General features: G+C 38.5%; 2 protein-coding genes and 1 long non-coding RNA gene across 3 annotated transcripts in view; 1 reads left to right on the forward strand and 2 right to left on the reverse strand.

Moving 5' to 3' along the window:
• The window catches only part of LOC123667377 (putative serine protease K12H4.7), a 56,367-nt gene extending 46,039 nt beyond the window's left edge, over nt 1–10,328 (forward strand). Inside the window, exons 9-11 of the mRNA XM_045601288.1 lie at nt 8,016–8,148; nt 8,683–8,880; nt 10,149–10,328. Coding sequence (XP_045457244.1) covers nt 8,016–8,148; nt 8,683–8,880; nt 10,149–10,305 — 488 coding nt within the window. The 3' untranslated portion in view covers nt 10,306–10,328. The remainder of the gene's footprint in view (nt 1–8,015; nt 8,149–8,682; nt 8,881–10,148) is intronic.
• Nucleotides 10,329–13,293: 2,965 nt separating this feature from the next.
• LOC123667497 lies at nt 13,294–15,026 on the reverse strand. Its single transcript, XR_006745433.1, has 2 exons — nt 14,807–15,026; nt 13,294–14,413 (listed from the first exon to the last, which is right to left on the reverse strand). It is a non-coding gene; the product is annotated as an uncharacterized LOC123667497 (long non-coding RNA).
• Nucleotides 15,027–15,762: 736 nt separating this feature from the next.
• Nucleotides 15,763–26,736, reverse strand: part of LOC123667378 — a 91,612-nt gene continuing 80,638 nt past the window's right edge. Inside the window, exons 12-22 of the mRNA XM_045601289.1 lie at nt 25,518–25,630; nt 24,960–25,073; nt 24,051–24,151; nt 22,820–23,018; nt 21,375–21,493; nt 20,204–20,344; nt 19,628–19,708; nt 18,204–18,419; nt 17,470–17,598; nt 16,305–16,504; nt 15,763–15,834 (exon numbers count right to left, since the gene is read on the reverse strand). Of these exons, the coding sequence (XP_045457245.1) occupies nt 15,763–15,834; nt 16,305–16,504; nt 17,470–17,598; nt 18,204–18,419; nt 19,628–19,708; nt 20,204–20,344; nt 21,375–21,493; nt 22,820–23,018; nt 24,051–24,151; nt 24,960–25,073; nt 25,518–25,630 (1,485 nt within the window). The remainder of the gene's footprint in view (nt 15,835–16,304; nt 16,505–17,469; nt 17,599–18,203; nt 18,420–19,627; nt 19,709–20,203; nt 20,345–21,374; nt 21,494–22,819; nt 23,019–24,050; nt 24,152–24,959; nt 25,074–25,517; nt 25,631–26,736) is intronic.

Consider the following 26,736-nt stretch of genomic DNA (forward strand, 5'->3'; position numbering starts at 1 on the left):
TGGTCTGGGTGTTTGTGCAGTCCTTGTGGATCTGATCCATTTCCTACACGGGGAAAGAGGCCTATGCCCAGCAACGGGATATTACAGGCTGAGACATAAGCGTTTTTAAAATTTATTTTAAAGTATTTTTGCTAAAGTTCATTTTGATTATATTTGAATCGAATCTTCAATTTCGGAAATTCGAAAACAGAACCAAATCAGCTTTTTCTTTCGATTAATCATATTTTAATTTCGATATGCAAATCTTTAACCAAACAAATTAATAATGTTGATTCCATATTCTCCTTAATTTTAAAGCTTAAAGCTTCTTAAGCACAAAGCTCTGAGCATTTGCATTTGAAACGGTGTTCGCTGGCGAGGCTTTTGTGTAAACAATAAATTATATAATAATACTATTTGAACATTTGCTGTGGAAAGTTTCGTCTTTGTGTAAATTTCGGTTTTATTTCGAAAGCAATGAAAATGCTTGAAATTAAAATTAATCAAAAATTTAAGAATTATTATTAACTTATATGTACTGTGTGGCTACGGTACTAAAGAATATAGCCACCCTCTCTCTTCCCGTGGGTTTCGTAAGAGGCGACTAAGGGATAACACAGTTCCGCTACCACCTTGGAACTTAAAAAGCCGACCGGTGGCGGGATAACCACCCAACTGCTAGCTTTGAAATACACAGGCCGAAGACGGGCAGCAGCGTCTTCGGTGCGATAAAGCCAGCCCTGCGGTCACCAACCCGGCTGCCCAGCGTGGTGACTATGGGCAAAAACATGAGTTCACGTTATTTTTGGCGTAAACTTGTGGAGGCCTATGTCCAGCAGTGGACTGTATAGGCTGTAATGATGATTAAATTATATATTTGTACTTAGTGGGTCTCCCCACCGTGCCTAAGAGAGCACGTTAAGCAGTCGATCCGGTCGTTATCATAAAATTGCGATCGTTACTCATAGTAACATATCCGCCTACCCGCAATGGAGCAGCGTGGTGGATTGAGCTCTGACACTTCTCTTACATGGAGTACGAGGTCTAGGAGAAGGGTGTTAAAGGCTGAATCTTAAATGTACTTAATTTTAACTACCATGTATTTATTTATTTATTTTGGAAACAAACGATATTACATCAATAAACAGAAATACAAAACACAATAGTATGACTTTACCAAAAATAATTTCCGATATTAAAAAATAACATATAACAAAGTTCAGAAGAGATGCTTCACATTAACAGTTCCATATCAAAAACTTAATAATAATACTAAAAACATTACTCTAAATTGATTAACAGCCATTGAGGGAGAAAATTGTAATCAATAAAGAAATTCAAAAATCAATACGGGCATTATGAAACAAATAAAAAAATTAAGTTTAAAAAATCACAATAAAAAAAATAAGGATCAAAATTACAATTAAAATCAAAATCAAAATTAAATTAAAATCAAAAAACAAAATTAAATTAAGAAGAACATTCGCACATACTGTACATTCGAACATTACGCATTCATCACATGCAATCTAAATTTATTGAGAGAGAGATGAAAATGTCAATATTTATAAACAAATTATTGTACTGGGCACAACTTCTGTTAATAAACATGTTTTTATAAAAAAAAAAAATCTTGTAGCTGGGATGTCAAATGTGATTTTATGTCTAGAATTTAAACGTGGACACTTAAAATTTTGAAACCAAATATGACGAGTCAATTTCTTGGTTCACATTTTTATACAACAGAACTTGATCTCGCTGACACTGGTCAAGGGCCGACATAGGTTTTATCAAAACATTCAAATTTTCCGCAGAAATTGCTGTTACATTCTTTAGGTACCTGTCGTGTATGCGGTCGTTTTGAAATATGACACCCGTACTGAAGGCTCCAAACAGTAGAAGCATACTCTTGAATAGATCTAACAAATGCATTGTACAAGTGTGTGGGCGGAAGGATGCTTGAACTCTGGATATCCTGAGCACAAATCCCAACATACGATAAGCTTTGCTAGCTACATAATCGACGTACTTATCAAAGAGTAATTTGGAGTCAATAATAACTCCAAGATCTCTTACCACATCAACCCTCGATATCACTTCACCATTCAGTTTATAATAATAGTTTATACAAAAACGCTTTCAACTGAAAGTTAGATAGATAGATAGAATATACTTTATTGCACACCACTCGGAAAAAAAACATTACATAAAACAGTTATTTACACATAGAGATAGTAATGTACAAAGGCGGTCTTATCGCTTAGTAGCGATCTCTTCCAGACAACCTTTAGATATAGGATAATATGCATTGAAAAGGTAGCAGCGCAATTATCTGTATAATTTGTAAATTCAACATTATGCATGCAAACATGATGCATTTTCGTTCCCTACTCAAAAAATATAGAAAAAAAAATACTTCATACATAGACATATATACATAAAATATCTACATACATACAAAGCATACGTACTTACATGCAAACACATATACATATATACATACATACATACATACATACATACATACATACATCCATACATATATACATACATACATACATACATACATACATACATACATACATAACATGTCGTCACAATTTAACAAAGTTAATAGAAATAGAAGATAAAATAAGTAAAAGTGATGCAAATTGGAAAAAGCTAAACTGATTAATTAATCATAGTGAGATAGTAGGCTTTAACTAACTTTTTAAAGGAGATAAGTGAGAAAGTTATTACATTACACTTATTCAAATTTATAAATGAGTTTACTGGACAATAATTACAAACTCGATCTAGGTCATTCTGAAGGTCTAGATAGTCATTGTTGTCTTTAATTATCTTGAAAATTTTTATTGTCATACGCATCACGCACATATAATAAAATGGTAGGAAAGTCAAAACTGTACATTGAATATTTTTTCCAACGATTGGTGATCTACAATCGATACCGAAGCCTAAAATATAGTTTTTAGAATATTTGTCTGTTTGTCTGTTTGTCTGTATGTATGTCCGGGATAAACTCAAAAAGTACCGCATGTATTTACTTCAAATTTGACACGAATATTATTAAAAAGTCGGGTCAACATATAGGCTACATATTATCATGCTATAACCTACCGGGAACGAGCAGTGAAGCTTTATTTCCTCAACGCATTCAGTAAAACGTGTAATCTAACGACGCATATTTTAATGTTGTTGTTACTATGTTAATAATAACCATGCTATATATAAGCTAGCTTCACACTATAAAAATCACGCAATATAAGTAACTAAGCCAATAAACATAATTAAATGAATATAAGTAGACAAGACAATATTAAAGCAGCGCCATCTATGAGATTTTTCTGTAGATATGAAATGTAAAGAAGAAACGGGTAAATGAATGTTATTTTAAAAGGTATAATCGTAGGTATTTTTGGTGCTGTATAGCGTTCACGCAGACGCCGTCGCGAGCAGCAGCTAGTATAATAATAAATTAAGTTTACTCCTTCACATCGGCTGTCTAAATATACACAAAGGCTTACTAGTCTAAGAAAATAAATAAACGAATCAAATAACGCCATCTATCGAGATCTAGATGATGTTATTACAAAAAAAATGAGATGTCGTCTATCGAAATCCAATAGGGTTCCGTTAGACGACATCTCATTTTTTTTTTCATACCGGGGCCCTGGTATGAAAATCGATTCTTACGAAATTAACTCCAAAAACATAACTAAAATATTATTTATCCTATATCCTTCCTCGGTTGATAAAATATCCAACACAAAAAAAATTCAATTCGAACCAGTTGATTTTGTTAAAACAAACGTCTATATTTATATCTCTAAAATATTATAGTTTACTATCTGACTCGGCAAACGTTGTCTTGCCGCTAAACGCTATTTAAAATTGGTAGGTTGTATGTATTTTTAATGTTGTATCATAAAAAAATAAAAAATAAATAATTTATCTAAAAATTAAAAAAAAATTAGGGGTGGACTGCCCTTAACATTTAGGGGGATGAAAAATAGATGTTGTTCGATTCTCAGACCAACTCAATATGCACACAAAACTTCATGAAAATCGGTCAAATCGTTTCGGAGGACTACAAACACCGCGACACGAGAATTTTATATATTAGATTATACCAAAAATGTGTAATTGGTTATTTTAAGAAATTTTGAGAGATATAACAAATATCTTTTAATTATTCATGCAAGATATAGGAGTAATATTATACCAGCATTAACTGTACCGATATGAAGAGCTCGCGTCAATTAACGTTTTGTTTTTAGACTTGTATTGTTTTAATTACCTAATTATAAATTCAAGAATTTAATACAACATTAAAATTTTTCATTATCGAATAATCCATGACTAGTCACGTGTCTGAGACGAGCACTTTTTTATACCTAACTAATTTACTTTTTTGGCATCTGGAAATTATATTATCATTATGCTCGGTGCAGATGCCAACGGTAATGATTTTCCTTTATATATTTTAATGGAAATAAATATTTATTTATTATTATTTATTATTCAGATGTTTCCACCTAAGGCGGGATGTCAGGAACACGGATAAAGCCCGTCGTCTGACAGCTGACAGGACAGATAGCAAATCCCTCTAAATGTCACCGGACATTACCTTATCAATCTGTACAAATAATATGTTTTGATCATTTGAGTCGTCTTAGGGCCTGTTTTGATTGCCGATTAGTTATTTGACGCACTATGTATCCAACTGATAAAAGTCTGATATGTTTTTCTTTTTTACCTAACTTCGACTTTATTTATGGGATATTTCTATTTGCAATTATAAAAGTTTTAGTTTATTAATCGAAATAAAGCAGGCTCTAGATAATAACAGTGTTTCCTCGTACCTAAGTCTATTCGTAAGTTATGTGCAAGATAAATTCTATCGACAACCGATGAAACTGACCCTTAATATATAATGGTTATTCTTTGCAAAAATTTTATTGAAAATTCTTTTTGTGTAGATAATTTATTTTTATGCAAATTAACGCGGTTTGAACCGTACTAAAAACTAGTATAGAAATAATTTGCTTATAATAAACGTCACTATAATTATGTAACATATAGCCTATATTTTTAATAAAATTGCTAATATATGACTCAGTTTATTTTTTGTCGTAATTAGTATTTTCCAAAACCGCGACGTGTGTTTATGGGTTATGGTCACATTATATTAAAATTATAAACATGACGTGCGCGTAAAATACCAATTAATCAATAACTTGTATTAACAGTCTACTAAATTTTGTTTGTTTGGGAGCCTAAACACCACGTATTTTACAGTTCTTATAACAGTCATTTCGAATTGATATGATCCTTTTATATTAAAGTCGGATACAAAACTATACAAAATATATTGACTACCACGTTGGCACAGTTTGCAGTGATCCTGCTCTAGAAGTTATTATATAGGTTCGATTCGCTCCCCGAGTGTGTGTCATAAATATATGATCTCTCACTTATATTTATTTATCTATACTAATATTATAAAGAGGAAAGATTTGATTATTTGTTTGCATTGAATAGGCTCCGAAACTACTGAACCGATTTCAAAAATTATTTCACTGTTGGAAAGCTACACTATCCTCGGGTGGCATAGCTTCAGCCTGTAATATCCTACTACTAACGAAACCAGCGAAACCAGCAGGAGGACCTCCCTCCTCTACACCACTCCAAGGAGATGAACAGGAGTTGAGATAGACCACGTCACAGCTGTGGCCAATAAACTATTACAACGTGGCAAGGAAGCCTTGGAAAGCGCCGGTAACATAAAACGCGAGGCGAAAACCACCACCTATGAGTGTTTGCAGAGTCTATACGAGACGATCCTGTCACTCTCGGACTCGCGCAGCCGGCACAAGTGCAACCACGAGAAGGAGCGCACCCGTCACACCCAAGAACTTGTGCGGGTCGAAAGAGCTCACGCCAAAGAGCTCGCAGACCTCAAGAAGACGCTCCTCTCGGGGATGCAAAAAACGCAGACTGATGTCGTGGAGACGCTGAGGGAGGCTAGAGCCGTACGCTCCTGGCTGGAGTGGAGTACGAGACGGTGGAACCTTTCCGGCGGATCCGTGACATCAAGGAAGTGCAAGCGAATCAGGACGACAAACTCAGAGGGTGCTTTCGTCGGCTAGGACTAACGGCGAAGTGACTTCGCAGACGAGCGTTGTCCAGGGGTCGCTTAAGGCAGTGGGGACCACAATAGGCTCGCTCTTAGGAGGCCTAGAGAAACTTAAAGATGAAATTATACAGACCAAGAACCTTCTCACTGCCAAAATCGACAACATCCCGCTAGTCTTGGATAGCGAAAGCCGCCCGGCAGCAAGCAAACACAAACATCGACACAATACTAAAAACACACCTGGATGAGATAAAACAATGCATAATAGTAACAAACACTCAACCATCCAGTACACAAACACACCTGCAAATGGATCTGACCCTCCTATTCCAGGACTTGAACGAAAAGGTCGAAATCATGTCCTCGGAGCTGCGAGCCCTGAGGGACTCTAGCAGGACCACCGCATCGTCGAAGAAACCGTCACTGGAAACAGAGATGGCGGTACAGGAGGTCAAGGAGACCCTAAACACGATCAAAGAAGGGGTCACGAAATTGGCTCCTATGGCGTCGACCAGATACGCCCAGGTCGCAGCCCGACCTAAACCAGAGAGTGTGGAACAAAGACCCAACCACACTCTCATAATCTCGTCCCAAAACAAGCAGGAGACCAGCGAGCAAGTACTCGCAAAGATCAAAGACTCGCTAGACCTAAATAAGTCTGGGGCGAGGATGGAAAGGGTCCGGATCGAACCCGCAACCGCCAGCGCAACAGGTACAATCCATGGCTGTGACCGTTGCGCCAACGTGGCGTCAACGGCGTCATAGGCTATATTATATTTTCAAAAAAAGTTAGGTATTTTTTTTTAATTTTTGTTAAATACCCGTGCGAAACCGGCGCGGTGTAGTATATTAATAAAACAAAACCCTGTGTCGGGCGCTCAGAACAAACACGCTTAAGATACACAAATTCCCAGACAACGACAAATATCTGTATGGCGGATACAAATATTTATTAAGTGTGACCATCGATCCCGGAACATCAGAAAGTTGTTTTGACCACGAATGCATCTAAAAAAATAATCAAAGTTTTTAATAATTTACGTTTAAACGTTTTAAATAGTAAAAGTTATAATAATCAAATCGTGGGCTCGCAGTAACTTCCCATTATCGTTTCCTGTAACACGAAATATTGTTTAGCTGAGAATATCGTATGTGTGTAATGTGTATGGTGTTTGTTGTACTTTAAATGTTTGTGTTGTTCTATGTTACAGGCTAACTATAAAATACCTTTTATTTGTAAGTTTTTAACTGACTTCAAGGAAAGGAAAAGGTTTCAAGAAGGAGGTCAATTTGACTTTTTTTTGTGTATTACCTCATAACTTTTTGTTAGGTGTTCCGATTTCGATGATTTTTTTTTTTAATCGAATGGTAGTGCTTGTCATTTGTTCCTATTGAAATTTGATTGAGATCTGATGAGTAATTTTTGAGTTATTTCTAATAATCCGTATTTACTTATGTATATATATCACAAATACATAGTACCTCCTTTGGAGTAACAGAGTTCCAAACGTGTATGAATACACATCTCTGCCCAGCGTGGTGAATATGGGCAAAACACATGAGTTCACGTTATTTGTGGCGTAAACTTGTGAAGGCCTATGTCCAGCAGTGGACTATATAGGCTGTAATGACGATGAATACACATTTGAAAATACTTTACGAATTTTGTAATTCAAATTGAATTAAATCGAATTATTCCTATTCGTCAGCTTAAAAAATATTTTTGAATCGTGAATAAACAAAATAAGTATTTTTTTTTAATTAATCAGTGAATACGAAGCTTACAACTGAAGAAGAAGTCAAGAAATTCATAATTTAAATTTTTTAAATTCGTCAATATTCTGCTCAACCATTATAATTATTATAATTATTACATTGGTCTTAATTATGTTTCCAGTGCGTCTGTGGACGTACCAGACCTGTGTCGAGTACGGCTGGTATCAAACCACGACGAGCAGCAGGCAGCCGTTCCTGTCCGCCGTGCCGCTGGGGTATTTCCATCAAATGTGCAAGGATTTCTTTTCTACTGCGTAAGTTGTATATATATTGTTTATTTTTCGCGTTATGTGGAGATTAATATACCTATATATTTATAGGCTATAAATCTTTTAAAACTTGCTTTTTTGTAAAAAATCATCGTTCACGCTGGTCACATAGCTATTAAATAACATTACTTTATCCTACATTTTATATATTACGAGCTGTTATATTTATACAATAATTAATAATTAAAAAAAAAATTAAATATGTAAAAATTGTCTCGGTGTTGGACTGGTATTAACTTGGGTTATATCTATTGTATAGCCTTTTACGAGTAGGTACTCCGTCACATAAGTCGGTGCGCTAACTTTGTATTACAAATGGCGAAAAACTTGTTCCATGTTTTGTAGTATTGAAGTTTATGACTTTTATTTAGAGATTGTTAAACAAGAATTATCGTGAAATCCGTATCTTCGACACAGTAGTCGCATAATACTGCGGGCCGTGGTTAATGTGAGACGTTAGTTGATTTATTCTATTATTAATTTTTAAGAATAAGGTCTAAAAATATATTCCTTCAACAGCTTCGACGAGCCATCCCTCCGAGACGGTATACATCGCACCAACACGCTATTCGCGGGTCTGACACACATGCCCGACCACGTGGTCACGGCGGTGGGCGGACACGACCCGTGGTCGCCGATGGGACCTAATACAACACACGCGACCGCGTTGTCACCAGTACACGTTGTTTCTCGTATCTCACACTGCAGGGCTTTGAGGTATGTGTATTTGTACTCATGTACAAATACACAGAATATTAAATTTATGCATGTATGTTCCCTGCTGAAAATTCCGAATAAAAAACGATGATTTGTATGGGAATTTATTGCCAACTATTGTGTGTTTGAAACAGGGATTCCAAAATTGAGATAGATCTATTTGGTATCCTGATTGCCCAGATAAAAATTGTATGAAAATTCTGATTTTTTCCCAGATTAATCTATCTGAACTATTTTGGAATCCCTGTTTCAAACACACAATCGTTTACAATAACTTCCCACACAAACCATCATTTTTTATTTGGAATTTTCAGCAAGGTTGTCAGCAATATATATAATTATAATCCGGTTTTAAATTTGAAGATCTCTTTATTTAAATACGCTTTAAAAGCACTTTTGGATCTTCGTTTTACATTATGGTTATATTAATATGTAATAACATATAGTATACGTTCTATAGAATGCCTATATTTCAAAAGATTCAGCATTTCAAGTTAAGCATGAAATAACTGTCAAGAACCCATCTCACAAACGAACGGCGACCGAAACACTTGTCGCCAAGCATAACTATTTAATTTACATTTCCGAGTCTGAGATCCACAAAGCTGTAACCATTATCATCATCATTTCAGACTATTGCAGTCCACTGCTGGACATAGGCCTCCACAAGTTCGCGCCAAAAATGGCGTGAAATCATGTGTGTTGCCCATAGTCACCACGCTGGGCGGGCGGGTTGGTGAGCGCAGGGCTGGCTTTGTTGTCGCACCGAAGACGCTGCTGCCCGTCTTCAGCCTGTGTATTTCAAAGCCAGCAGTTGGATGGCTATCGCGCCATCAGTCGGCTTTATAAGTTCCAAGGTGGTAGTGAAACTGTGTTATCCCTTAGTCGCCTCTTACGATACCCAAGAGAAGAGAGGGAGTGGGTATATTTTTAATGCCGAAGGCACACAGCTAAAGAGGTGAATTACCTAAAATATTTCGATTGAGTTTAGGCAGAGCAGGAAATATCTTACTCAAAATCATCAGCAGCAGCCTGGCTGCGAAAGTACCTCAATTTTACAAAAGATCATAGACAACAACACCGTATTCAAGCAGTGTTGTGTTCCTGTGGTAAGGTAGAGCTCCGGGGGGGGGCAGGTTTTAGTCGACAACGCGCTTGCGATGCTTCTGGTGTTGCAGGTGTCTTAGGGTACGGTAACCGCTGACCATCAAGTGAACCGTAACTTTTTTGCCACCTGTGTTATAAAAAACAAATTTGTTCTGTTTTAGACCAACAGGTGACAGTGAAACTCAAGATTTAGAAGATGCCAAGATCAAGATCTTGCGCTATATGGACAACAGGATGACCGGAGTTCGAGATAGCGCAAGTCTCGCGGTTTTGTCTCCCTTGCTTGTTATTTCAATCGCAATTTACTATATCTTGTAACATATTAAATGTTAAGGACATTTGTCACTGGTTGTGGATAATGCTATTTGATGACGATTTCCAAAAGACAATTTTGATATATTATTATTTTTTACATATCACTTAATTTCACTATATTTATTAGAAACATCTAAAAGTTCGGTCAGTTAGCCTGCTGCTTCAGCCTGTAATATCCCACTACTGGGCATAGGCCTCTTTCCCCATGTAGGAGAAGGATCAGAGCTTAATCCACCACGCTGCTCCAATGCGGGTTGGCGGATATATTCCCTACTATGAGTGGCGATCGCTATCAGGTGTACATGATAACAACCGGGACCGACGGCTTAACGTGCTTTCCGAGGCACGTTGGGGAGTCAGTCAGTCAGTTCAGCCTATCGCAGTCCACTGTTGGACATAAACCTCACCAAGTTCGCGCCAGACATCCCGGTTTTCCGCAATCCTCATCCAGCCCACACCAGCCATCTTACGCAGATCTTCGACCCAGCGGGCCGGAGGACGTCCCACACTGCGTTTGCCAAAACGCAGTCTCCACTCTAAAGAATAATAATAATACATAATAATGTAGTAATCTAAAAGTTGTAGTTTACTTAATTGATTCAGCAGAAACAGGTCCTAATAGCCTCTTCTACCTTCTGCTGTTAAAGATTATTAGTAACTTATGTGCAGGATAAACACATCCACAACCGGTGCAATCGTACGGGTACCGGAGGTTCCTTTATAAATATTGCCTAAGCTGGAAATAAATACAAAAATGAACATGTGAGGCTTTTATTTAATGACGTGACATTACAATATTTATTTTTAGTAACTGACCATAGAGCAACACGGAGGGGGGTAACCATAGCGTTTTTTACCGATACAAAACTGTCTGTCATTTTTTGCGGGTGGAAATCTGTGCTACGCACACTTTATCTAATTCCCACACAAAAATAATCATCGTTACTAAGAAATTTTTCACGCACACATAGATATATTCTGTGTCAATACAGTATAATGACATGCCGCAACTACATTGACAAGTTGCTTACAGCCGTGGTTGTACCAACTGTCGATACGCATTATCGATAAATTCAAATACTCGGTTAGGGAAATTAGGTTTTTAAAGTGTACAAAGGTAAGGTATTATTATAAAGATGGACTTTATTTACTACAATAATTATCATGCCAAAAATAAACTAAATGTTTATATCATTTTAAAAACCAGTGACAGTTGTTTCTATTACTGGTTTTTAAAATTCGTTTTCTATAAATAGGACGAATACGTTTTTGTGGTTTTCTTTTTTCATTAAGGAAGATATTTTTCCATTATTAATCTTGCCAGTTCCACACTTGAAAGTCAGAGGTATTGAAATGATTTGAGCAAATGACACTATTTCTTGTGGGCGTTACAAAAAAAACCATGTATGCCTTAAATTTGGATCTTTAGGAAACCTGCAAAAATTTTTTTTTTTTAACGAATTAATCTTTATTTATACAAAATATTACACATATTTACAATTCAAAACTTAAGAACTAAATATTTACAGATAGTTTTGGTATAAATCATGTCCGCGTGGAATTGTGCCAAGAATGCTGGCAGCATTTCCCCGTTGAATCGCTATGCCGATTCTCTGGGCAAAAAATGCACCAGCCCTCTTGTCACCAGTGGAGGCAGTAAGGCGAGGTGTTATCACATTTAACAAATTTTTAGCACTGCTACTCCAAGGTCCAAGTGTTTCGACTGCAAACGGCACAAAGATGTAATTTGGAATTAGTGACGAATATTTGTGCCGTTTAGTCGTTTCAGCTTTTTCCGCTGCGGCTCCCGCTTTTAAGGCTGTTTCCCTGACATGAGACGGAGCAAGTGTGTCAACGCAGGTTGCGTCCCACAAAAGCGCCCGTCCCCTTTCCCAGGGAACCAACGTCAATCCATCAGGTCTCTTGCCATCATTGCGACTAATTCCAGTTGGCTCGATAAGAGCAGGAACGTCGATGGTGGCAAGAGCTCTTTTTATGGTATCGTTTAGGGAACCGTGGCGGGAAAACCTACCTGAACTCTTGTTACAGGAAAGGCCGTGTAGTCCGAAAGAATCGACCTCTTTTCCGCACGGACATCTGTGTTCAAAACAAAAATTAATATAAAACATTATAGTCGAAGTTCACATTAAACAATTCTGGTAAAATCTGTTAATACTCGTAAGTATTGTATTATATTTCATTTAATGCAATTTTATTAAAACACTATGTATATTAAAATTAAGTTCGCCATTATTATATTATAAACAAATCAGAATCTCAAAAATGTTTGTCTCCTTTAAAAAAGGTTCAAAAGAAGTATACAGTAATAATGTGATTAAAAATACTTACATATGAAAGGTAACGCCATCTTTTAGTAAATTTAACGTGGCAGGTCTCTTTTTGCAGCAAAAAAACAATTCGGGATTTTTTGAAGGACATTGATTCAATCGCACAACTAGATTTAGTCTAGTTAGCAGTGCGGCTGCAACTAGTTTTATTGTACGCGTAGGACCATTTGGACTTATACTTTGACAGAGAGGAATACCTATGTATGCCTACTCCCCTCCGTCTTGCTCTATGTAACTGACCCATTAAACGTCGTACTGTCATGTTAATATAAAGAATACAGTAATTAATTGTTCACTTTGTTGCAATTTGTATTGGAAATTATGCGCGTACGTACATATGGGTGATTCATTATTGAAAATAACCTATTTTGAAATTTGATTTTGATAAAGAATAGTTTTAAAACAGTGCTGTATTCTTGTTGGTAAGTGTCCAGAGCTCCTGGGGGGATGCGAGGGTAGGATCGGCAACGCGCTTGCGATGCTTCTGGTGTTGCAGACGTCTATTATGGTACGGTAATCGCTTACCATCAAGTGAGCCGTACGCTTGTTTGCCGACGTAGTTGTATAAAAAAAAAATCTCTCGCTTGTTTCCATTTCATAAGATAATTTCGAAGGTATTGTAGGGTAGTTATAAAAAAACACATTTACAATGGCAATGTTTATTCTATGTTACATACTTAGGTACACTGAGAACTACTATTGTATATACTTTGTTTATATACAGCTTGTTAATACAATTATACATTTATCATAAATTAACGTATTTTCAATACGAGTAACCGAAACATCAATTCCTATATTAAAAAGCTTAAATGTATAAACATCGCTATGCTGTTTGTAATTTGAAAAAAACGGTCACCCATCCATTTTTTGTCTGGACCGATCGACGCTTTATTTGTTGTTAATTTTTTTGGTTTTATTATCAATTATGTTTTAAAATATGGCATTAGCAAGGTACTAAGGGCTATTTCGGGCACTGTGGTAAAATCTACACTTAATATCTATATATAAAATATTTTGTATGTTTGTACAAACGTGGAATAAATAGTGTACGGACCCGTGGTTTTTACATTTAGTATATTTTTTGAAATTTAATTTATTTATTTTTTTATATAAAAAGCTATTACAAATATTAGAAAAATTTTGATACAAATATATAATAATATGATTTTTTAATTATATTTTATTTATATAAATCTAAATGATCAATAAATCGATTACACGTCCATCGGGCCGCTAAACATTTAGGTATACAGATAACAATGAAATAAAAACGAACTGATTTTTATATATATTGTCAAATAATACTTTTTCTACAAAACGGCGCAACATACCGACATACAGCGTGACATTATTTACACTTATTTATATATATATGTATATAGAAACGCAAAATAATGATTTTTCTTTATACAAGCGATCACATAATCTTATGGAATATAATAAACAAAAAAAAAATTACTACTAAAAATATTACAAAGGTAACGACGATTTGTTACAATACAAAATATACAATATTAGTATGATTTTCTTTATATTCGATACCGTTGGGTGGAAATAAGCTTGATCGATTTTGATGAAAACTTCACGATTATACACATTGATTTTTGGAAAAAATCTCGTTTTTTTTTTTCGTCAATACTCGCTAGGCGTACGGTCGCAACGGCTCAGTGGTCACCGTGTATGGTAGCGCACCGGAGCGACTACGGTTCGATTTAAGTCTAAAGCCAGTTGGGAGATCAACCCCCATTACTCGGTTGGTCCTGTGAATAAAAAAAAGAGATTACTGTATGTTCGATGATACCGACGAATTTAAACCGATTTCAAAAAAGGAAGATCCACCATCTTGGTACGACTGTTTTCCTTTTGTGTGTTGCCTCATATATTTCTAATAAATATACAGATTTTGAAATAATAGAAATATAATAGACTATTTTTTCGACTACTTACGACAATATTATAATATTTCAATAATTTTTTTTATTTTATTACTTGTCGATGTAAATTCAAGTTTTTTTTTTTTTAATTTGATAAAAACAAATTTTATGACTGAGAGTGACAAAATACTTAAGAAAAAAATAGTATTATGTAAATATAACTCATTATTTCTAATAAACATTGAAAAAATAATTAATATTAAATATTAAAAAACGCACCTGTATTGATTGGTCAAGTTCTTTGGGGAAAATCTCCTCTGTCATATGGAAATCTGAAATCATAGCGGACATGTCGTATTAAATATAATTTAGAATTGAAAAGTTATTAAATTTATGTAATTTCATATGGACTCGTATCTAGTGCTTGACACATAACATAATATGTCATAATATATTTCATAAAAAAATAATAATCCCTGTTTAAATTAATGTAAATAAATAAATAAATAAATAAATATCTACTCATCACACACACGGTCGTCTGTTCCTAAAGTAAGCAACTTAATGCTTGTGTTATAGGTAACAGCCAACTGGTATATAGCTATATATTTTTTTCGATAAACATACTTATAAATAATACATATATAAATATATAAATAAATATTAATATTACACCCAGACTCGGGGTGGGAATCGAACCCATAACCCTCGGAGCAGAAAGCAGGGTCACTACAAACTGCGCCAACGGGCTAGTCAACTCAACTGTAATAACTCGTTCATATTTTTATCATTCTTTTTTTTGCGTTAGGACATATACGTTACACAGTAGCGGTGACGATGTAATGGGCGGGACAAAACAAATTATTTACAGTGTTAATTAATAATAAATATTATAAAATGAATAGAAAGGTGTTTTATTGTATTGTTTATTATCTTTTGTTACCCAAAGTCTATAAAACGGCTACTTAGTTTGAATTACATTCAATTATTTTATTCATTTGGAAAAGCAACAGTATATATTAATCATTATTGTTTATACCTTCCAATTTGTTATTATTAATAATATCGTGCAAATCACAAAAAATAAAAAATAAAATTACTACGATGCAATATTTTGCATACTGTACATTGAATATGACGTTATCGGCCCAGGTTTCAAGGTCATTAGTACAATATACTGTATTGAACTATGTATATGTAATTTATACAGAATTAGTTATACTCTGTGTGCGTTGCTACATTTTTTCTTTTTCTTTTTTTGGTCGTATCAACTCGGAAACCTTTGTGGTCTCATGCATAACACTTTGCTGAAGATCATGACATGATCAAATGCATAGTTTACGATTATATAAGGGACATACAGACGAATATCTAATATATAAAATTCTCGTGTCATGGTGTTAAAAACATTGAATTCCTTCGAAATGGCTCGACCGATTTTAATAAAATTTTGTGGGCATATCGGGTAGGTTTGAGAATCGGCCTACATCTATTTTTCATACCTCTAAGTTATAAGGGGGGGGGGGGGGGGGGATAAAGCGGGTTAATAACATATATGGCAAAGAAACGTTTGCGGAGTCAGCTAGTTTATTTATATAATTATCACTTCACCCTATGTGCGCAGTCCACTGCTCGACAAAGGCTTCTACAACTTCTCTTCAACTCGTGTGTGTTGCCCATAGTCACCACGCTGGGCAGGCGGGTCGTTGACCGCAGGGCTGGCTCTGTCGCACCGAAGGCGTGTAAGATATATATGAGAAAGTTGTAAGGAGGGGGCGCAGTACAGACCGGAGGGGCGAGCGCGGGCGCGCGCCCCGTCCGCGCGCTCCAGCGCCAGCGCGAGCTGCGCGCGCAGCTGGCGGCGCTCGCGCTGCAGCGCCGGCAGCGCGGCCAGCAGCGCCGCCAGCGCCGCCTGCAGGCCGCACGCCGCGGGCGCCAGGCGCGCCGCCAGCGCCGCCGCCGAGCCCGCGGACAGCTCTGCGGGGGGACGTTCTGTGACCACTGCTCGGTGCGTGCGAGGTCGGACATTGGCGCTCGCTGCAGACGGCTTTGAGCGCGTGTCGCACCAATCGCAGCACCGGTTATCGAACTAACGGTCGCGGGTTCGATCGAGCACGTGACAAGCGTATATATTTACAAAGAAATATTGTCGCTCTGGTCAGCTACTGATGCTCAATTTCAAATTATCGAGGGAAATTTAGTAATATTCAAAAAGACTCGAAGGAATTTTCTTTTCGCTTACGTTTTTAAATAACTATATATTGTATTGACACCGACGCCGTGACGCCGCGTTGACGCAACGATCATCAGCCATGGATTGTACCTGTTGCACTGGCAGTTGCAGATTCGATCCCCGCAGGTGACAAACATTTGAATTGGCCATAAAAGTATTGGCCGTAATCTAGGTGTTTGTGCAGTCCTTGTGAGTATCCCCACCGGGCCTCAAAAAGCACATTAAGCCGTCGGTCCCGGTTGTTATCATGTACACCTGATAGCGATCGTTACTCATAGTAGGAAATATATCCGCCAACCCGCATTAAAACAGCATAGTGGATTAAGCTCTGACCCATCTCCGGCACATGGGGCAAGAAACCTATGCCCAGTAATGGGATATTACAGGCTGAAGCATATATTACATTAAGTGTATTAAATTCCTAACATAAAATACCATTTTAAACGTTTGTTTTCTTTTTAATTTCAAATTAATATTCAATCAATGTTAAATTAATAATAAAAAATAATTCAAATATAAGAAACTAGTCACATCAAATCATTTAAAACTAAACCACGAACTAAGCTAACCAAAAATAAACAAAGTAAACCAAACATGTACTCAACTGACTCTATCAATAGATCGGCCAAAATGTCGAACGATGAGTCATTCAACTCATCCGACCGTTTCTTCAGATAACTCAAAATATACAAACTATAAACATTCATACCGAAGACGTGCTCGACGGGCGGCTCTGCCGACAGATCGGCCAACATGTCGAGCGACGCGTCGTCCGACTCGTCTAAACGCTCCTTCAAGCGATCCGAATCCTCCGACTTATCGTTCGATTCAAACGGTTCTGGAAGTACCAAATGAGTATTATAAAATTAAATCGTCTGTAATAATATATTTACTTAGATAAAAGACAGTTCAAAGTTTTGGATTAGTTTGAACTAAATGCATGGCACCATGATCTAAAATGAAATATAATTGCGTCAAAAAGATTTCATCATCATCATCATCATTATCAATTCAGCCTATCGCAGTCCACTGCTAGGCATAGGCCTCCACTAGTTCGCGCCAAAAACGTCGTGAACTCATGTGTGTTGCCCATAGTCACCACGCTGGGCATGCGTTATAATAATAACCGCTTCCTGCCTCTTACAAAAACACGAAATAGCAGTGTTTATATGCCATATAGACTTAATGAGCATGAATATAATACTGTATTAAATTTTTTATACGAAATTAGATTCATACATTTCTCACAAATTATTTATCTTCTAAAAATTGTTCTGGTAAACCAAAAAATTATATCGATCGCCAATCTTCCAAACCATTTATAATAAATCAATCTTCTAACAAAATTTCGTAATTAATCATTTTGGCCGATATGGCTACTAGAAATAAAAATAGTTCTGGGAGCCATATCGACCAAAATATTAGATCAATCGCCGAACTCACCTCTAAACCGTGACGCAGGCGTTCCAGGTGCAGACATATGCGCCGTGGCAGGTGCAGGTGCGGGTGTGGCGGGTGTAGCAGGTGCAGGTGTAGCAGGTGTCGCGGGTGCAGGTGTGCGGCGGGCCCGGCACGAGTCACACCGCCCCGTCCGCGCCGCTATAGCGGTTGCTTCGCTGACGTTTAACGCACTGCTCACCGCTTCTGTTAGTTGATTGGCTGTAACATAATAAATAATAGTAAATAAACGCTTCACCGGTTGTTATCATGTACACCTGATAGCGACTACTCGCTACAGCCTGTTATATCCCACTACCGGGCATAGGCCTCTTTCCCCATGTAGGAGAAGGATCAGAGCTTAATCCACCACGCTGCTCCTATGCGGGTTGGCGGATATATTCCCGGTTGTCGGTCCCGGTTGTTATCATGTACACCTGATAGCGATCGTTACTCATAGTAGGGAATATACCCGCCAATCCGCATTGGAGCAGCGTGGTGGATTAAGCTCTGATCCTTCTCCTACATGGGGAAAGAGGCCTATAGTAGTGGGATATTACAGGCTGAAGCGTTTGCGTTTGTAACGCTTCACACTCGACGGCCCCCAATAGGCTTTTCTTCTGTGTCAACACACAATACACAAGCTCAAACGCCTAGACCACGACATACATCTATATGGCCAATACAAATAATTGTCATGTGCGGGGATTGAATCCGCGACCGCTAGCGCAGTAGTCAGCGCTGTGACCGCTTCGCCAACGCGTTGTAAAAGATTAGACAAGTTATTAGTTTTCCTTCCTATGTCCTACGTGAATCATTTGTTAAAATATAACTAACAGACGACAAAATGCGATCGCTTAAATTAATTATTTTGTCGCTGGGTACAGCTACATGTTCCTTCTGCTAACTATAATCTTTAGCACACGGGTCTCATAGGAAGAGATTATTATATTACATTTATAAGTGTTACTAACTTAGTTTTAATCTTAGTTCTAAGTTTTATGTACCAACAAGTAGATTATTATTAAAATGTATTTAGTTTATACTTTGTAATTGTACTAACACTAGAGTATAAGAAAAATTGTTACTAACACTATATGGGCTAGTCCCGAAATAAATAAATATATTATTATTATTATTATTATTATTATTATTAAATATAACAATGAAATACACAACTAAGTCGCGGGTATATTTTTCAAATTTTCGAAAATTCGTCACAACTAATTCTTAAAAAATAGATTATTTTAGATCGTTTAAAGGAATCGAATAAATATCTTCAAACTTCGTTGCTTTGTGTAGATTTTTATCACTTAGTCTTTTAAATATGAATTAGCAGCGCATATTTCAATTTGCCGGTTCTAACTCAAGGCAATTATTACAATGGTTGTACCGTGTTATAAAGATTTAGATTAACTACTATAACTCACCCTGCGCCTGGGCTGCCAGTAGTAATTGATGAATGTCGGGCGCTTGTTCCTCTCGTGTTGTTTGAAGCTCACCGCATACATCTGAGGACATCACGATACAGCGATTATTGTACAATTATCGCAAGCGAATTGCAAGATAGGCGAATAAAGCCAATTTTCAATATTCTTGTTTTTTTTATGCCGGCAATTTTTTAGGTCGGCAAACAAGCGTACGGCTCACCTGATGGTAAGCGATTACCGTAGCTTAGACGTCTGCAACACCAGAAGCATCGCAAGTGCGTTGCCGACCCTATCCCCAATCCCCCAGGAGCTCTGGTCACCTTACTCACCAACAGGAACACAATACTGCTTGAAAACAGTATTATTTTGCTGTGATCTTCTGTAAGGTCGAGGTACCCCAGTCGGGCTGCTCCATATTTTGAACAGGGAATTCCTGCTGTGCCCTACCTCAGTTAAAATAAATATAATATGTAAAGAAAATATGGCAAACCATCAATAACTATAAGAACGAAACTTCAAAGGCTTAACAGGCGCCATCTATCGAACTCCATCGACATCAGATAGCGCTTCACTCACCGACATGCCCGAGAGTATCGGCGACGGCTAGTTCTGCGAAGTGCGCGAAACTGTTCGGAGGTACAGCGAGCAACTCAGCTACGACCGCACTTTTGGCTCGCAAAGCTCGGCTGATCGCCTCGTCCAGCCTCCGGAGACGCTCTGTAATGTTGGCAATAACGTATTCCTTATTGTTCAGCAGAAAATTAAATTACCAAAACAAAGATAATGTACAAAAGGCGGCCTTATCACGATAAAGCGATTTTTTTCCTAGTAATTGAAAAATGAGAATTTAATACGTCTACGCCAGGCTGATAGTCTGAAATCTCTCTAAGTTTGTAGATAGTCCGTGGCTTAATCTGATTCCTAAACTACGAGAAGAGAGCTATATACATATCAAATCCGGCAAAAACTATTTTAAATTTCCATAATGCTTTTCTTCATTCAAAAAATATTCATTGGACTATTTTAATTAAGTCTGTATGTGTGTTGTACAATATGGTAAAAGATTAATAGTAAATGAGTCAGCGTTGCAGGTGATTGGAGTGTCGCCCGCCATGATGTGCCCGATTGTTAAGAGGTGAGCTGGACAGTCCCCATGGAGGAGAAGTCTGGTCTTTTCGCTGTGGCCAGCCTGTCGCTGGAGGGATCCTGTTGCCTGCAGATCCGGGACCCTCCAATTAAAGCGGCTGAAGGCTCCCGCAGGGGTTTGGTCGGTATTGCAGCTCCAAGTATTGAAGCCGACATACGGTCTAGGAATGGCCTACCCGGGCGTCCCGGATATCGCCCGTAAATGGGTTCCCCTCATCATCATTACAGCCTATACAGTCCACTGCTGGACATAGGCCTCCACAAGTTTACGCCAAAAATAACGTGAACTCATGTGTTTTGCCCATAGTCGCCACGCTGGGCAGGCGGGTTGGTGACCGCAGGGCTGGCTTTGTCGCACCGAAGACGCTGCTGCCCGTCTTCGGCCTGTGTATTTCAAAGCCAGCAGTTGGATGGTTATCCCGTCATCGGTCGGCTTCTTAAGTTCCGAGGTGGTTGTGGAATCTTGTTATCCCTTAGTCGCCTCTTACGATACCCACGGGAAGAGGGGGTGGCTAAATTCTTTAGTGCCGTAGTCACACAGCACACAGCAATGGGTTCCTCTGCGGTACCAAAAAAATAAAGCAATAAGAAAGTCGCCCACCGTGTTGAGAGAGCACGGTGTGCGCGGTGTGCACGGCGGGCGCGCTCACGGCGGCGCCGGCCAGCAGCGCGGCGGGCGGCGCCGCGTGTGTCGTAATACGGCCTGTGGCGCCGCGCTGGCTGTAATACGACACTTCGTTACTACCGCGATGGCATGCAGACGTGACCAGGCCACGAGACCCAGCCAAATAATAATAATAATAATAATCTTTATTTCTTCAAACGTTAGTACATAATATTAACACATATTACATCAGTTATATTTAGTCACAATAAGGAATAAGAACAGTATGTCTTTGGTCCCCACACTAGGATTCCCTGCGTCGTGGGGTCCAGTCCCTTCCATTAGCTTAATACGATTCCGTTAGTTTAAACAAAACGATGCATTTAAAGTTTATAATTTAAAAAAATAAAATATAAATATAAAATAAAATTGTCAAGTTCATTTTGGCAAACATTATTCAAGCTATCTATTATTACTGTTAAACTTATATATTAACAAACAATATCCACTTCACAAGATAAATGCGCATTTGCATTGCTTATAAGCATAAGTCAAAGTTTAATATGCAATTATTACTAGGATATACTAATATCTAATATATAAAATTCTCGTATCATGGTGTTAAACATTAAACTCCTCCGAAACGGCTCGACCGATTTTAATAAAATTTTATGGGCATATCGAGTAGGTCTCGGCCAACATCTATTTTTTATACCCCTAAGTTATAAGGGGGGGGGGGGATTAAGCGGGTTAGTAACATATATGGTAAAGAAACGTTTGCAGGATCAGCTAGTTGTCATATAAAATATATTTAATAGAGCCCGTATTTGTCAACTATTGTTAATCGTTTCTCTCACTCTAACGACACTATCTCACTTGCACATCTCAATTACAACTGTAGTATAATAAATAACATGTAAATTAAGCCGTGGTCTACTTGTCCTTATCGTGAACTACGAACTTCGAAAAATCTTTATCATCTTTACTTTTCCAACAGCCACGTACACTAAATCTTTCACCCCTTTTAACAACCGACCATATATCTTCCATTCCTTTGTAGCAACAAACCATCCATCTATCATTCCTTCCAACGCTTCTTACCCGCTTCCTTTTTTTTATATCACTAAGTCGGCAAACAAGCGTGCGGCTCACCTGATGGTAAGCGATTACCGTAGCTTATAGACGTCTACAACACCAGAAGCATCGCAAGCGCGTTGCCGACCCAATCCCCAATCCCCCCAGGAGCTCTGGTCACCTTACTCACCAACAGGAACACAATACTGCTTAAAAAGGTATTATTTAGCAGTAACCTGTAAGGTCGAGGTACTACTCCAGTCGGACTACTCCATATTTTGAGCAGGAAATTCCTGCTGTGCCCCACCTCAGTTAAAACTTGGACCTCACTCCCCTAAACCTCCTCCTCCCTCTCAACATCGACTCACCCGACCCGGTCCTCCCCCTCCTTGTCCGCAGCCCCGGCGCGCGCCCCGCCCCCCTCCTCCTCCCTGTCCCCCCCCAGCTTGTCCTCGGCTTCATCTCTCTCCAGCGACGCTCTCTCTCTCTCACTCTCCGTCTCTTCAGGAGGGGCGCTCGACGTCGACTTCTCGGACGCATCTGAAGGGTTCCGTGATACGTTTATACCTATTGATTAAAGATAAAGACGAATTCGTTAATTTGGTTTTATGACATTCAATCGTGCAAGAATACACACACGACTGAAATAAAACTTCATCTAACTTATGTCTCCCTCTTAATTTCCTTCTCCACACTTTTCGTAACGCTCTCGTCACGCATTCACCAGCTCGAGCGTGCGTTAAGAAGTTCTACTTCAATACGTATACGTATAGTTACGTAGAACGGATAAGAGACAGATGATATCGATCGATAAGATTAAGTGTGAACAGTTTATTTATCGTTCGAGGATACAAAGTGAAGATTTAATATAGATAAGAGAATTTCTGTACATAGTCCTTCAAGCCTAAAGTTTGAGAATAATTCGTCACTTTTTTTTTGTTATATAAATATTATATTGAAACAACTCTTTCAGGTTTATCGCGGTTTTATTGTTTTTTAAATGCCCGACGTTTCGGATACTTTACAGCAACCATGGGTTTGAAGTCCTACCGTGACCATGGTTGCTAATGTTGCCATGTTAAATAATTGTGTTTGCAGAAAAACGAAAAAAACCCAACTTCAATTACATCGACAAGTAATACAACGTAGATCGACGTAAAAATAGTCAAGTAACTACGCGTTATCAAAGATTACTCAAAAAGTAGTTATCAGATCTCGATAACATTTAAATGTGACCACATTTTAAAAATCAGCTTTTGAATAAATTAAAAATTATCAAAATCAGTACACCCAGTAAAAAGTTATGTGGTATAAATACAACGCAGGTCGACGAAAGAAGCGTCAAGTAAAAACGCATTATTAGATATAACATAAAAGTAGTTGTTAGATCTCAAATAACTTTAAATGGGACCAATTGACACACACCACCTTTCGATAAAAAAAAATTTGTCGAAATCGGTCCACCCGGTCAAAAGTTCTGATGTAACATACATAAAAAAAAATACAGTCAAATTGAGAACCTCCTTTTTTGGAAGTAGGTTAAAAAGTTGATTCATTATAATGAGTGAATAAGTACGAAATACAATAAATAGAACTCACCGGAGTCGTCAGTGGACCGCGTGTGTTGGTGGGACGCGGTCAGTGTGGGCTTGGTCTCTGCCAGGCGAGCCAACGGCGCCTCTCGTATGTGTTTCTCCCAACTGTTATAAAAATGTCCATTTTTATTTATATTCTAGATAGAAAAAGAAATTACATTGAATGTATGCTGCGATAAAAAATGTTTTCAAACAAAAAAAAAAAAACATAACAAAAAATGTTGTTTGTAGATAACCATACAAATATTACTTTCCGGTTTCGATGTCTATCCTTGTGGGTCTCCCCACCATGCCTCGGAGAACAAGTTATGCTGTTCGTCCCGATTGTTATCATAAATACCTGATACGAGCGTTACTCGTTGTAAAAAGATATCCGCTAACCCGCATTGGAGCAGCGCGGTGGAATAAGCTCCACCCTTCTCCTATATGGGGAAAGAGGTCTATGTCCAGCAGCGAAACGTTACAAGTATCATTCATAACTAAATAAATAACTAAATAAATAAAAATCTACACATTACACACACGGTCGTCTGTTCCTAAAGTTAGCAACTTAATGCTTGTGTTATAGGTAACAGCCAACTGGTATATAGCTACATTTTTTTTTCGATAAACATACTTATAAATAATACATATATAAATACATAAATAAATATTTATATTACACCCAGACTCGAGGTGGGAATCGAACCCACAACCCTCGGAGCAGAAAGCAGGGTCACTACAAACTGCACCAACGGGCTAGTCAAACTCATGTTCAAAATAACTCATGTTCATTCATTTAGATTACAGTATGTTAACATTAATAGGCATTTTTTAGTTTATATCATTTACGTTAGAATCTAATTGTTACCAAAACTAATCGTTTCTTAATATAGAAACCTAGTTTTGTCGTAATAATAAAGGTAGAACTCACGTGCTATACTCGGCAGCGGTGTTGGCCGAAAGTTCGTGCATTTGTATGCCGTTGATGTTCATCAGGAAAAACGTGTTTCTTACCGCCGCGTTCGGTCTGAAGAGCACTTTATCCCTGCGGACACATATCAGGCATTAATCAAGCTGTGGGAAATGGGAGGTGGTGTGGTAGCTGGGTGTTGGTAAATGAGAGATAATAGCAAAACACAAAGTAGGTGTAATGTGGTATATGAGAGGTGGTAGCTGGGAGTTAGTAGGTAGGAGGTGTGAAAGTTGTTATATATTATAAGTTTGTTATATATTATTATATTGATTATATAGGCTGTGAGTATGTAGGGGGTGGCGAAAGGAAGATGAGAGGTAGTATTTGGGTGTTAGGTTGTTGATGATAGGTGGTTTATGGTAGGTTGGAGGGGATAGGTGGGAGGTGGTAAGTAGGTGTTATGTGAGATATGGGAGATAGATGGTATATATTTGTAGTAGGTGGCTGGGAGGTGGTAAGGAGGATGTGATAAATGGTATGTGTGAGGTAGTAGGAGTGAAGTGGTAGGTGACTCACCACTTGATGAGTGGCGACAGCAGCGCACTATGCGAGGGCTGCACCAGCGGTCGCAGAACGAACTTGTCACCCTCGCGCTGCAGCAGCACCAGGCTATCTTCCAACATCAACGCCTGCCAGATATTCACTTTTAGTTTAAAGGCTATTTGGACAATCACTCGTAATATAGATTACTAAATGCTACTTTTTTATTGTATATCATAATTAGCTGTATATAGAGTATAGGTATGATGAGGTAACTAATTAAATTATAATAGTTGCAATTTGGATCTTGTCGTTTTAAATGTTTACTGTTACATTAAATTCGATCCTTTTATACACGGTTTATTTGTTATACAATGTTGACAGGTAGATTGAGTAGCTATGTTATTTTAAGTTGTGTAGTAAAATTATGAAATAAATTGAATTATCGTCAATAAATTGAGACATGACTTTGTTTGGGGGTTTGTATGAGGGTTTAACACATTTTTAAAGATAACACTTAATTGTTTATAAAGCTACAATAACCATAGCTAAGGACTTTCTTAAAAAAAATCTTCTTGGAGTCGATGCGCAGCGCCAGCTCGCCCTCCAGCCGCAGCGCGTGCTGCGTGAGGTCCAGCCGCCGCAGCCCCTCGCACTATACACAGCGGCGACTCACCAGCACGCAGATCTTCTTGGAGTCGATGCGCAGCGCCAGCTCGCCCTCCAGCCGCAGCGCGTGCTGCGTGAGGTCCAGCCGCCGCAGCCCCTCGCACTATACACAGCGGCGACTCACCAGCACGCAGATCTTCTTGGAGTCGATGCGCAGCGCCAGCTCGCCCTCCAGCCGCAGCGCGTGCTGCGTGAGGTCCAGCCGCCGCAGCCCCTCGCACTATACACAGCGGCGACTCACCAGCACGCAGATCTTCTTGGAGTCGATGCGCAGCGCCAGCTCGCCCTCCAGCCGCAGCGCGTGCTGCGTGAGGTCCAGCCGCCGCAGCCCCTCGCACTATACACAGCGGCGACTCACCAGCACGCAGATCTTCTTGGAGTCGATGCGCAGCGCCAGCTCGCCCTCCAGCCGCAGCGCGTGCTGCGTGAGGTCCAGCCGCCGCAGCCCCTCGCACTATACACAGCGGCGACTCACCAGCACGCAGATCTTCTTGGAGTCGATGCGCAGCGCCAGCTCGCCCTCCAGCCGCAGCGCGTGCTGCGTGAGGTCCAGCCGCCGCAGCCCCTCGCACTATACACAGCGGCG

Source organism: Melitaea cinxia, chromosome 28 (genome assembly GCF_905220565.1).
Source record: "Melitaea cinxia chromosome 28, ilMelCinx1.1, whole genome shotgun sequence".
Classification (NCBI taxonomy): domain Eukaryota; kingdom Metazoa; phylum Arthropoda; class Insecta; order Lepidoptera; family Nymphalidae; genus Melitaea; species Melitaea cinxia.